Source organism: Felis catus, chromosome B3, assembly GCF_018350175.1.
Source record: "Felis catus isolate Fca126 chromosome B3, F.catus_Fca126_mat1.0, whole genome shotgun sequence".
Classification (NCBI taxonomy): domain Eukaryota; kingdom Metazoa; phylum Chordata; class Mammalia; order Carnivora; family Felidae; genus Felis; species Felis catus.
In genome coordinates, this window is record NC_058373.1 from 133,160,820 (window position 1) to 133,175,349 (window position 14,530).

Genomic DNA, 14,530 nt, shown 5'->3' on the forward strand with positions numbered 1-14,530 from the left:
CTGTGAAATAGGAATCATAACAATGGTGTACAACGCATTAGCTTATTGTGAGGAGTGAATGGAATAGTGGCAATGCCTGGCAATCAAAAAATGACAGGTGCTTTTGCCATCATCATTATCCAGTTTATTATTTGACAAGCGGCCCAGTAGCTGTTTTTTTGCCACGTGAACTTATGGTTATCTGATATACCCCTTACCAGGTCCCCCCCCACCCCGCCCCCGCCAAGTACAACTGAGGTAACTTAAAACATTCTATTCTAACGGCAGTCCTTGTAAATTTTCCATAGCATTTGAGTCTGAGCAATTTACAACCCAGAGAAGGTTCCAATCCGATGACAAATTTATCACTGCAAACCATTAAAACTAGTATGTCAGCTGACCCATCTGGATTAGATGCGAACATCTGACGGCTATGGTTTTTCCGGTAGGTTGAAATGGGGCTGCTTAACACCGAAAAAAATGGAAAGAATACGATTTAATCATAATTTGCAACATGCTAAGGATCCCTTTGAGATTAGAGTTTTCTGTTTGGCTCTGTTTGCTTGGGATATAAGAAAATAAGATTAAATAAAGAGTATAAGATTCTATAGTATATAATGCAGACATGAGAATGGGGAAACAGAGAAGGTAAATTCCAAGAAATCTGAGGATTTAACATTGCCATGACTGGTAATGCTGGGCAGCGAAACACATAATTTATCATGCACATAGTAAGTGCTTAATAAACATTTGTTAAATAATGCTGAAATTGACGATGTTTGATGACACTGATGAGCAAATTATTTGCATTTTTTTCATTTCTTGCCAAAGACATTAGAATCACTGTTTTCTTTAAAGAGCAAGCCAACAAGGGGGCCTGGGTGGCTCAGTCAGTTAAACATCCGACTTCGGCTCAGGTCATGATCTCACAGTTTGTGAGTTCGAGCCTCGCATCGGGCTCTGTGCTGATGGCTCAGAGCCTGGAGCCTGCTTCGGATTCTGTGTCTCATTCTCTCCCTGCCTCTCGCCCACTTGTGCTCTGTCTCCCTCTGTCTCCCAAAAATAAATAAATGTAAACAAGAATCTTTTTTAAAGAGTAATCCAACAAAAGGTATGAAAACAGAGAATCAAGGTATTTAAAGCTAGAAGGAGAGGCAACCGAAGTATAGGGAAGGTAACAGACATGCCCGAGTCAGTTCCCCACAATACGGGCTCCAAGCCTGAACAGCTGAATGACAGCCCAGGGCACATCCCACTCCCCCACCATGGAGAAGGCAGAGGAATGGAGAAACTCAAGCCAGTCACTTTGGTGATTTGTCTGAAGGTCTAACAAAAGGTTGAGAGGAGTAGATGGATTCTGAGAAACGTGGACTTCAATTATTTAAGCCATAAATGTTTCCCATTATGATGTTTAAACAGTTCATGACAGTCTAAAATACAGAATTTTTTTTGGCCCTTAACACAGTCACATTTTACAGTTTTGCAGTATGAGGTTTTTGAGATTTTTATCAAAAGGTTTTATGACCAAATTGTCAGAAATCAGGGAATTTTACAAAAAGGGTGTACAATTCAGCTAAAGTGTTTTCATATATCCACAGCCTTAGGTCTCTGAAAAGGGTTATAGCCATAGATTATACAGCTCTATTTTTTACTGTGAAAATTTATATGCTGTCCAGATCTTTATTCCATTGAAATTGAACTGGAAAGAGCCCTTAAATAAAATGATTCCTTCAAAAATCTGTAAACTGTAGTAGACGTGATTGATAAAGAGATTCAAAAATCCCTTTCAAGGGTGCACATGGGGCGAGATATAAAAGGGAAAGACAAAAAGGTTCTCCCTTGCATGATGGATGTGCTTATTTGCGCTTCCAATCTGGGGTCAGACTGTCTGGGTCAGGGCCAATTTCTGTCCGTTCAGGTGACCTTTGCCAAGTCACCCAGCCGCTCTGCCCCCCTTGGTCTCCTCATCTGTAAAATGGGAGGAATAACAGTCGCCACCTCCCAGGGCTGCTGTGAGGATCAAAGGAGTTAACGACAAGCAAAGGGTTGGGGACAGGGCTTGGCACCCGCGTCGTGTTCACTATTTTATCACGTCCTCGCGACCACTGCCTCCCACTCCCCTCCATCCGCTCACCGTCTGTGCTGTTCTCTCTCTCTCTCTGGGTGCCTTTCCTCCCAGGGTTTTTCAAATCCGGACTCCGTTGCTAAATTCTGCGACTGCCCTGGCTGGAATTAAATCCTCTCAGGCTTTCTGTGCTTCCGCAGTAGGTACTGTTTTCTACCTAATCTTACAGTCACTCCCTGAAAGACTGTCCTGTCTGATTTGCTCTTATAGACCAGAAGGGACCCTCTTTAGTGCCTTACACATGGAACTCATTTGTGGAATGAATCAAGAGAGAGAGAGAGAGTTGTCATCTACTCTCTGATCAACTAGTGGCTGTTATTATCACTATTAAGAAGCAAGAAAGGCTGGTCCTGGGAGGCTCAAACTATAAAGTTGAGACAAATATCGTGACTGTCTTTTGGAAGAAAGCACAATTGATGAAATGCACAGGGGATTTCATTTCACGAAAATGCAGCCGATCTCTGGAACAAAATCAACAGAATAAAATCTCAGATCTGAAATGAAGCCAACTTGGTCAGGACCCCTGACTGGGCAGGGGGTGTAGTATTGCTGTCATCTCTCCATTATCCGCAGTGGAGAGGCGGAGAAGACCTTTCAAGATGAATATCCATTCGGTGGTGGCAAATTATTCCTGAACTCAAAAGCCTTTTATGTTCTCCTGTTTCTTGCTCTATGATGGGCCGGACACCTTCACTAAAACATTAACGAACGGTGGGTGCCTATTAGGGGCCGCGCACGGTGTCCTCCCATGTGGTCCCTCGTACGACCCCCAAACAGCTCCGTGACGTACGTTCTCTCATAATCGCATCTTACACGTGAGGTGACCGACACACACAGAGGTCAAGTAACTTCCCCAAAGTCTGTTGGCTAGTTCAATTCATCTCACTTCAATCCCTCTTCTCATTTTTATTGTCCTACATGGGAGTGTAATGGAAACCAGCGTGGAATAGCTAGTGAAGTAAGAGGCTACGGGAATTCTCCCAGGTCAAGTCTGACCTGGTCTGGTTGGGCAGGAAAGGCCAAGTGTGTGAACTGCAATGAATTTCAGGAGTCAGAGCTCAGGTTACATCCAAGTTGGCCTCCACGTCCCCGGGGACCCAAGCTAGTCAGCAAAGTAATGGACTCTCCGGGCCACACGATGATAATCTAGTGGATGTCCCAGATGACTCATTTATTTTAGCACAAGTGCAGCTAGAAGCTTAGGAGAAGGCAGAGTTCTGGGTTTCAGGACAGGAAGCTAGAAAAGAGGCTAGAGTTTAGGGCAAGTCTTTGTGCTAATCAGGAAACTGCAAGAAGCTGGACTGCTGATCAGGACACGCAGTGGGGTTAAGGAGAAGAGGAGTATGGGAAGGTGGTCCCTGGGATCAACCCTAATAGAAGCTACGCTTGCCACATTTGAATCCACTCTCCACACTGCAAACCACAAATCTGATCACGTCACTTCCCTACTTTGTCAATGATTTTCCATTGTCCTCAGGACAAAGTTCAAACTTCCTGAAATGTACAAACCCTCCATGATTTGTCCTGTGGCTACCTTTCCAGCCCCATCACTCTGTGTTTAGCCTTCTGGCCCTAGCCACCCACCCAGACAAACGAGAGCGAGCGGATTCAGTAACAGACCAGCTGTATGGAGGAACTCTCAGCTGGTAGAATCGCCAGGCTCTGCTGCTGACCTCTGCAGATGCATTCTGCGTAGGACACTCTCTCCCTCCCTATTTCCATCCTTCACTCTCACACTGGCGATCGCTTTCTCTGAAGTCAGCCCCATGTCCATCCCCAGCCCCCATTAGGCATCCTTTGCGTACATTCCCATAATGCTTTGCAGTCACCTTTCAGGATTAACCATCTTGGATACTAACTACCTATTTCGCCAACTGGACTATAAGCTCCTCGAGGGCAGGGCAGTGCTTGTCTTGTTTCCTTTCATATCCTCCCAGTGTCTGCAAAGCAGTAGATGATAACACATCTTTATTTCTAAGACAGAAAAAGACATAAGTGTGAGGACAGAAGTGCACAGGGCAGAGACCCCTCCTAACGTGACTGGGGGCAAGAAGACAGGAGTCATGTTGCACGTTAAGTATACGGTGAGGACCACACATACGATCAGGCATCCAGGGAGGATCTGGAAACATTACCAGGTATCCACAGAGGGTCTAAATTTCAGTTGCCGATTTGAAAGCTGTATACGCTGTGTCCAATGCAGTCATCCCAACCAGCAATGTGTAAGTGTTCTGGGATATCGTCAGACTTTTACATTTTTGCTTATGCGGTAGGTGTGAAATTGTATTTCCTTGTGTTTGCGCATCTCTTCCGGTTTCCTCTTCTATGAATTGCCTGTTTGGGGTGGTGGGGTGTGGTGTACAGCTTTCTTTCTTTTTAAATTAAATTGCAGTAGTTCTTTACAAAAAATGTATTAGGTGTATTCTGAGTACCCATGTCACTTTGAGTGTTGAGAGCTTCACACGAAAGATATGAGAGTCTGACTTTTAGCGTCTTTCACCTGTGGGAAGAAGCAGGAAGGACATCCGGGAAGGGAGAAAACAGGATTCAGAAGAGTTCAACTACTGTCTCTTTTTCAAAACTGACATGAGCCTACTGGCTAGGGGAGAGGAAACGACAAAGAAAGAGAACTGGGGACACTGTGGTATAGTATTAGGATGTGGCAAAGGGGAAAACACAAAGGCCATTTTGTTCTTATCATTAACAAAAGTGAGCTACTTCCCATGCTATGGATCAGGCTGGCGAGAGAAAAGACCAATGAATCTAAGGCTACTCATTTTGTGATCGCTTAAAGCAAACAACTTTTAGCAATACTACGAAGCCAGCCAGCAAAATAAATAGAAATGAGGTCCAAGGAATCGAAACATGAAAATTTGGAGAGAAAAAGATCTGCACAAAGCAAAACAGACCAAATACAAGGCGAACCAAACAAAAGCTAAATCAAATAAATAGGCATTGCCGTGTGCCCTGGAGGACTGCCAAGGAGAGTGAATTTCAACAAAGAAAGCGTCTGCCACCCGTTCGGAAAACTTCAATTCTAGAAGGGCTGAAGGAGGGCTGCAGCCACTGCAAAGCAACACGGGAGCTTTAGGGTGGAGAGACGGCAGATCAGAGGCTATTTCAGGCTCTGTAGACAAACACTAGAACCTTCCCCTAGCAAGACCGGAGCAGGTAGCCCACTCCCCCCATCTCCATCCCAACACAGCCCTTTGTAAGAAACAGGTCCAGTCACAGAAACTTGCAACATTGACATTGATGGCCAATTTGCAGATAAAAGGCCCACTGTCAATACCCCTGTCAATACCAAAATCCTAGGAGACAAAGTGTTGAGATAAAAGGAGTCTATACAGCCCAAGTAACAGCACTGGCAATCACCTGTGAACTCGACCCTAAACACAGAGTCCTGGGCTTTGGGGATGAAATCAAGGGAGTCTCACTCCACATGTTAGCACTCAGCCCTGGCCTGGCATAGTTACAGCAGTGAGAGCAGTAATCTTACCAGTAATAACCATCACCACCACCACCACTATCCCCCACTGGAGCATTCATATTGTGCCAGGCAAGGAGCTAGGTGCTTTGCAAGAATTATTATCAACAACCCATTATTATCCTAATTTATAGCTGCACACTCTACAGTTAAGGGAACCAAGGTAAATTGAGATATTTCTCAAAGGTCTCCCAGCCAACAAGCAAAGGAACACTTACTCCAAACATGCTCTCTTAACCAAGAGACTTGGCCAGAAGCTCCATGAAATAAGGCAGATAATTGGCAAATATTTACTAATTGTTGGCATGGTAGGTACTATGAACTACGCTAAGTTAAACTGGGGCAAAAAAAAAAAAAAAAAGAGGAAGAATAACCAGAATTCCTTTTACTTACTCTGTAAAAAAATCTTGAACTTTATTAACCTTTAAAGAAAAAAGCCTCCCTACTCTTTAAAAAATCTACCATCATCTATCCAGCAAATATTCAGGTTGTTCAAACTCATAAGGAGGCTAACTAAACAAAACAAAAGGAGAGGTGATAATATATAGCTTAAGGGCTGTTTTTGGTTGGCATTACCCAAAATGCAGACTTATTTAGTTCCAAGCACCGGGAGGCCCAAGAGTCTGAAGCTCCTGAATATTTCCTGAGCGTAGCATTGCTTTTTGCTCAGATTTCTCTATTGCTCTCTTGATTGAAATTTCTGTACATTAATATGTGCTTTTTTTTTTTTTCTACATGACCTATTTTCCAATGGGACTGAGGGGGAAAATCACAAATGCATATTTAAAGCCACACGGGTATTTAAATTCTCCCTATTTTTGTCAGACATTTTTAGTACTTTCTATTTGAGATGAAAGATAAAAACTTGCGTGCATGATTAATTGTAACGATGAAAGAATGCGAGGCTGTTGCTTAAGAAACGAGAACAACAAAGGAATAAACTACTGCGGGCATCACCAGGACTGGAATGACACTGCTCTGTGTACTTGATTTCCATGGCAACTAGCAGTGGGAAGATGAATGTTTCATAGTCACTCTGCTCTGCAGTACACGTCTATAAATCAAACTTGCATAAAGAGCACAAGATTTCTGCTGTGGGCTGTACTCAGAGCTGGTTTATTTTCCTGTTACTGTATAAGTATGGAAAAGCAGCACAAAACAATGAGGTCATTTTTAGTGGGGAACAAACTCAGAAATTACTAACACACCTGCAGCAGAGGATGTCATTCATCTAGCCAGAGATGAGGAGCAGAGCAGGTAAGGCAGACGGGGAATGAAAACCCCGCCTGCTTCTGTAAGGGTAACAGACACAGGCACTTGTTTGCTCTGAGAACTGTGTGTTATGATGTGCCTCCCGGCCCTCCCCTAACTCTGCTCCAAAATGTAGGTAGGAGCATCTTAATTAGCTGTCTTGGATACAAAGTTTCCACTGTGATAACCCGGCAGAAACAATGCTCTGTGTTTAGTATGAAAGTTTATGAAGGCTGAACATACACACACTTGCTTTTATTTACACTGAAAATAACGCCTTGTGTAGAAGTTAGGACAGAAAAAGAACACGCTGGCGTTGAATTGGGAGTCAGGAGACCGGAGTTTTGATCCAGGTCTCTATAACCTTGGGTAAGCCATTAAGTTCGTTGACCTCCATCTTCTTAGCTATAAGAGAGATGGTGTACATGACGTCTCAAGACTCTGCCACCATTCGATGCCACAATTCTGTGATCTTTAAATCAAAGAAAAGCAAAGACCGAATCAATGAGCTCTAACCAAAGATACCAGCTGTGCCCTTTCTAAAAACTACGTACCTTACACAGCCATACTATTAGTTAATAGTGTTTAATGATTCTACCATCACAATGAAACCTCTGCCAACTTGTTTCAAACTTCTAAACGCAGAATATGCTGCGGAAAATTAAATAAATTTTATTCTCAGAGTTTTTAAAAGTTTTAAAAAATTTGTAATCTCATAACTGATTTTTATAACATTATAAAGAAGGTTTTTTAAGTTTATTTATTTATTTTGAGAGAGTGTGTGTGAGCAGGGGAGGGGCAGACAGAGAGGGAGAGAGAGAATCCCACGCAGGCTGTGCACCACCAGCACTGAGCCCAATGTGGGGCTCGTTCTCACAAACCCATAAGATCATGACCTGAGCTGAAATCAAGAGTTGGACGCTTAACCACCTGAGCCACCCAGGTGCCCCTAACATTGTAAAGAATGTTTAAATAATCTTCCTGTTACACAGATAAGGGCTGCCTATCAGTTCCTGCCAAGCAGGAAGCATCCTGTTTCTTGAAGTCTGCAGCTCTTAGAGATATTTTGAAGCTTTTCTGGAGTTCATCTTTGGAACAGTAAGTCTCAAAAAGAGTGAAACAAACAAATGAATGGATAAACCAACTCTGAGGGACCACCTTTTGCTACAGCTTTCAGCAATCTTGTATTCCCTTCCCCAGTCTTCAATGCTTAGGCAGATTTTGACCTACAGGTAAGTATCACCAGGATAGAGAGGGACATATCTGAAAACCAGATCAACTATCTCTTCTGTGAGCCAGCGAGTCTACAAAATCCCTGTGGAACTTCACAACCTAGAAATATCTTTTCATTAGTGGGGCACGAGGCATTATCAGACCCAAAGAGGACCTGCTGTCCTCAGGCCTGGCTAAGTCCAGGGGAGAGCAGAGGCTCAGATGACTGAGTCCCAGCCTGCGCCTCGAATGAGGGCAGCGCAGGGAAACAACACCCAAGGAGGACTCATTGTCTCATTTAATGCTTATGCCAACTCTGGGGAAAAAGATGTTTACACCTGAGCTGTAAAAGAATGTATGTAAGTGACTACAGGAAGACGGTTATGAAATGCATGGGGAAATTCAAAACCTGCTCTCCCTGACTCTAAGGCCTCTCTGATCTGCTACCTGCATCTTAGGACACATTCAAGGAACAGACTATCGCTCTACTGGACTTCTTTGGCATTAAATAAACAAGGGGTTAAAAAGAGCTAAGCAAAAAACCTAGCCCTAAGAAGCATGTTAAGGGTAAAAAGTAGTAATCAATATTTCTCAAGTCTAAATTTGGATCGTAAGTAGAACCAGGTATGCTTCTCGGACATGCATTATTGTCCATACTTCAATTCCCTAGACAACAGGCTAAAGGCTATTTCCAGGATGAAGCCAGATGTTACACAACCACGTAATTTCCAATATGTGAATACTGTGGGAGCCAATGACATTTTTACAAGAGTTTACTAGAAATGTATCCTGCTGTCTATCCAAGAGATTTGGGTTGCTTCCTAAGCTTAGAAGACGTAATACTTTGGTACTAATACATAGACTTGTGGTACTAATTTTTCAAAAACTAATAAAATAACATTTATTAAGGAAGGCTCCAGATTAACCTCCTCTCTTTCCAATTAGTTTCTTATCAGAGTTTTTAGCACCACCAGCTGGCTAAAGAGATCTACTACAAACTTGTTTGGTTCTCAACCTGCTTTGTTCATTAAGAGAGGATCATATGTTTATTTCACATTTAATTTGTGGTAAAGTAATTTACTTCAGCTTCTAAATAAAATTAGAAATGCCTTTCCTTGTCAGTCAAATAAGTAGTAATCCGCTTTGGCTTTTTTACATAAGAAGGAGATATACTGTGGTTAGTAAGTCATTAGGGAAAACTGAATCTACCCACTAACACTAATTTGATTTCTTACACCGTAATCGCACCCTCAAAACACAAAGACTAATAAGAACTACAATGAAAATCTGAAACTAAAAGAGAGAGGAAACTAAATGGTCCTGAATACTACACTAGCCTATAGTGTTTATATCAAACACTAATTTAATTGGGAATAAAAATGATTGAGGAGGTAATTTCACTTTTAAAAATTTTGAGTTTAGGGGAACCTGGGTGGTCAGTCAGTTAAGCATCCAACTTCGGCTCAGGTCATGTTCTTATGGCTCATGGGTTTGAGCCCCATGTTGGGCTTTCTGCTGACAGCTCAGAGCCCAGAGCCTGCTTCAGATTCTATGTTTCCCTTTCTCTCTGCCCCAATCCTGCTTGTGCTCTCTCTCAAAAACAAACATTTTTAAAAAATTATTAAAAAAATAAAATAAAAACTTTTGAGTTTTCCACCAAGATTCCTGATTTGCATCTGACATGCATATATATACACCACTATCTTTCCATTTATCTTTCCTTCCTGTTTAACTGAACCACATCTAGCAATGAATAACAGTACAAAGAGAGCACAACTAAGCCCTTAGGGTTCAAATCTGATCTCCATACAATGAAATCAGTCAGTGAAAATAAATATTCCTGAAGAACTAAGTCTGGTGATTTTCCCCAAACAACCAATTTGTCCATGAAAAGTACATCCAGCAACTTGTCGTCAGGACCAACTTCTAACCTGCAGAATGAATGGCACCAATATTGTAACAAATTTGGTCACTACGGAAACTTTTCTACTACTCTACAAGGCAATGCACAAGAGAGAAAGAAAAAGAAGGTTCCGTCCAATTAATCAAATCTCACTCCGATGGTAGAGTTCTACTAAAAGCTTTATGATAGAGTCTGAAACTACTGTAATAATTTTATGATGATAGCAGTTCCATACAAATGTGTGGTCAAGTTCATATTTTTTAAACTCTCTGAGTCTAAATCTGCATTTGAAAGCCCAGTAAAGAATACAATGTGTAATAGTCTCAGATAAAACTAAGGACCAGCAGATGCTCTACCCAATTTTTTTAAGTCATCTCTACACCCAACATGGGGCTCAAACTCATGACCCTGAGATCAAGAGTCGCAGGTGCCACCAACTGAGCCAGCCAGGTGCCCCTGATGCTCTACCCAATTTAACACATAATTTGAAGATGCAAACTTTGATCAATTTCATTCTATTCCTTCGCTCACTTGTTTACTCGTTCATTCATTCGTTCATGTATTCATTGAATACTCCATCAAACACAGTTAAATTTCTGCAAAAAGGGAGTGAGAGAGAGATTTTTCTATGGCCCTCTCCTCTCCTCTCCTTGGGTTGGAGTCTTGCCATGTCATCTCCAAGGCAGAGAAGATTTCTATTTGAAGTCATGAATGGGTTACAAGAAACCTCAACAATAATATTGACTTGGGTTGAGAAATACATTTTGTAACTTCTATTTTTGTTCCTACATAGGTTCTTTAACATAATTCCTGAATGCTACTAAAGGCTAAGTGTGTTCAGATATTTTATTTTAACTGCAAATTCAGCCTACTCTACCATTATCAGGCAGTGGTATTCTTAAATCAAAAGATATAAATTTGAGGTGTAAGAAAAACACATGACCATTAACAAGTACCAGCAACATGAGTGCCATCAAATAAAATGTTTTTGTTATTTGTGAGTTTCCCATGTTAGTTTTCTTAAATTTTTTTTAATGTTTGTTTATGTTTGAGACACACACACACACACACACACACACACACACACACACACAGCATGAGAGGGGGAGGGGCAGAGAGAGAGAGAGAGGGAGACACAGAATCTGAAGCAGGCGCCAGGTTCCAAACTGTCAGCACAGAGCCTGATGTGGGGCTCGAACCCATGGGCTGTGAGATCATGACCTGAGCTGAAGTCGGATGCTTCACCGACTGAGCCACCCAGGCACCCCATCAGTTTTCTTCTTTAACCAAAAGATAAAATAATTGAGAATTAGGTCCAGTATGGCTTGAAATTAGCAATAAAGGGTCTCAGCTTTATCTGTAGAATGGGTATGAGTAAGAGGTGATGTGTGGGATCACTGCACGGATTCAGGAAGATGACTCTAGCAGGTGTTTAATGAACAGGAGAATGAACCGATACAGGCCAAGAAAGCTGAGGGGGTCTGAGCATCAAGGACAGGGTTCCCTGGCAAGATGCTCAACACCCTGAGAAGCTGACAAGAATGAAACCTGAGAAAAAGAACAGGGGGAGCTACCTGGAGGGACTTAGGTGGTTGGGGGCAGCTTTCTAGGCTGGGGGATTAGAGTATGTGTGCAGACAGCTATGGAAGTTATACACACAGGAGAGGGAATGGCGGATGGAGAAAGGTCTTAGATCAGAAAAAGGGGAGGGGGTGAGATCAGAACAAAGGAGGGGAATTAGAAAAAGAGATCAGAAAAACAGAGAGATTAGAAAAACAGAAGAGATCCTCTTCCTTACAACTAGAATTGAAAGCAAATTGAGAGGTTTGGGGGCAAAGAGGAGGCAGGAGACATAACCCAGGCAGAGGCCACGGCCCTGTCCATGAAGCAGAAAGGCAAGCTCACCTGCAGAGCAGAAGGAAAGTTTTGGTACAACGATGACAGAGAGCAAGTTGATCTGATCGCGTGTGACAATGCTGAGGAACTGGCTTAGGGTGTGATGCCAAAAGTTCTGAGGCCCCTCAGATGAGTACAGGCCGTGGGTCCAGGAGAAGATGCTGACTCTCCTGCCAACAATTTGCTATCCCTGAAACAGGAAATCAAAGACAGATGAGACCAAGTTCTCCTGGATGCTGATAAGGGCAGGATATGACTTCGAGTGACAGCAACGCCAAACCTGAGCATGGAAAGGAAAGCATTCTGGAATTACACAGGACCAGGGCTGCGAAACTGTGTACAGAAGTGTGCCAAACACTGTGGTCAAGTAGGTACAGCAGTTTCTGCCTGAACTGAGAATGTGGTCCCATTCTGGGATTGGCCATCAGAGGACCAAAGCAGGCAGCAGGGGATCTAAGAACCGGGATCCAGGAAGGTGGACATAGAGTTCACAGACATTACTCTGGATGGGAGAGGGAGAGGAAAACGTACCATGGTGTGTTTGGGGGAGGGGATGGAAGCATTGGACAAAGAAGACAAATGGTCAGCTCGCTCCGGGTCACAGACTGGCAAGGAGCAGGTCCAACTAACTACCTAAGGCCACTTGAGAGCACGGGTTCTGCAATACCGGGCTGTGGGCAGGTCAAAACCAAAACCCCCTCCACAGAGGCTCAGCCTGAGGCTAAACTACAAGTGAAGATAAGGAGGGGAAAGTGGTGTTAAACATTCCGGGGGCTTAGTTGCAGCCAAAAACAACTGAGGCGGAAAATGCAGACACACTGGGGGAGAAAGAATGATGGGGTCCAGCACAAGATTCCAACAGCCATGTTCAGCCACCAGTAACTAGTTCTGGGATCCTAAAATCCTAAGTTCCATAGACGAGGGTGGGGGTAGAGGTAAGTGATAAGCAGGAGAGAGGACTGGGAAAAGTAAAGGTTATCTGAATAGACCTTTTTCCAAAGAAGACATACAGATGGCCAACAGACACATAAAAGGATGCTCAACGTGACTCATCAACAGGGAAATGCAAATCAAAACCACACCTGTCAGGATGGTAAAATCAAAAACACAAGAAATAACAAGTGTCGGCGAGGATGTGGAGAAAAAAGAACCCTCGTACACTGTCAGTGGAAACACAAATTGGTGCAGCCACTGTAGAAAACAGTATGGAGTTTCCTTGAAAAGTTAAAAACAGAATTACCATATGACCCAGTAATTCCACCACTGGGTATTTTCTCCACAAAAACAAAAACACTAATTCCAGAAGATATATGCGCCCCTATTTTGCTGAAGCACTATGAACAATAGCCAAGATATGGAAGCAACCCAACTTCATAGATGAAAGAAAATGGGGTGTAAAACAGCACAATACCTAGAAATAAACCTAACTAAAGAGGTAAATGATCTGTACTCTGAAAACTATCAAACTCTTATGGAAGAAACTGAGGACACAAAGAAATGGAAAAGCATTCCATGCTCATGGAAGAACACACGTTGTTAAAATGTCTATACAACCCAGTGCAATCTACACGTTTAATGCAAATCCCCATCAAAATACCACCACCATTTTTCACAGGGCTAGAACAAACAATCCTAAAACTTGTATGGACCCAGAGAAGGCGCCAAATAGCCAAAGCAATCCTGAAAAAGAAAAACAAAACCAGAGGCATCACAATTCTGGGTTTCAAGCTACATGAACAGACACATGAAAAGAGGCTCAACATCACTCAGCATCAGGGAAACACAAATCAAAACCATAGTGAGATACTACCTCACACCTGTCAGAATTAACAACACAAGAAACAACACGTGTTGGTGAGGATGCAGAGAAAGGGGCACCCTACTGCACTGTCGGCAGGAATGCAAACTGTGCAATTGCTCTGGAGAACAGGATGGAGTTTCCTCAAAAGACAAAAAATAGAACTACCCTCTGACCCAGCAATTGCACCGTTAGGTATTTATACAAAGGATACAATAATACAGATTCGAATACATGCACCCCAAATTTTATAGCATCATTATCTACAATAGCCAAACTATGGAGGGAGCCCACATGTCCATCGAATGATGAATGGATAAAGATGTGGTCGATATATTTGATGTAATATTACTCAGCCATCAAGAAGAATGAAATCTTGCCATCTGCAATGATGTGGATGGAGCTAGAGTGTATTATGCTAAGTAAGTCATTCAGAGAATGACAAATACCATATGATTTCACTCATGTAGAATTGAAGAAACACAACAGATGAACATATGGGAGGGGGACAAAAAAGGGGTGGGGGAACAAACCATAACACAGTCTTAGCGATAGAGAACAAAATGAGGGTTGATGGAGTGACGGGTTGGATGGGTGGAAACGGGCTGGATGGGTGACGGGTACTAAGGAGGGCACTTATTATGATGAGCACTGGGTGTTGTACGTAAGTGATGAACCACAGAATTCTACTCCTGAAACCAATACTGCACTGTATGTTAACTAAAATTTAAATTAAAAAAAAAAAAGATGCGGTATACACGTACAATGAACATTACTCAGCCATAAAAAAAAGAATGAGATCTTGCCATTGCAACAACATGGATGGATCTAGACAGTATAATGCTAAGTCAGTCAGAGAAAGACAAATACCATATGATT

General features: G+C 42.5%; 1 protein-coding gene across 9 annotated transcripts in view; it reads right to left on the reverse strand.

The window, feature by feature from the left end:
* Positions 1 to 14,530, reverse strand: part of EFCAB11 (EF-hand calcium binding domain 11) — a 158,634-nt gene that overhangs the window by 106,569 nt on the left and 37,535 nt on the right. For 2 of the 9 annotated variants that reach the window (XR_006599914.1, XR_006599913.1), the window contains exon 6: positions 11,863 to 12,043. The exons of 5 other annotated variants lie outside the window; for them this stretch is intronic. Coding sequence is in view for 2 of the 4 variants with exons in the window: in XM_045060363.1 (XP_044916298.1) it covers positions 7,248 to 7,314 (67 nt within the window). In the remaining 2 variants the exon portion in view is untranslated. Of the gene's footprint in view, positions 1 to 4,055; positions 4,605 to 5,975; positions 7,315 to 11,862; positions 12,044 to 14,530 lie in introns of those variants that run through there. 2 more of the 9 variants (XM_045060366.1, XM_045060363.1) reach the window with 2 other exon arrangements.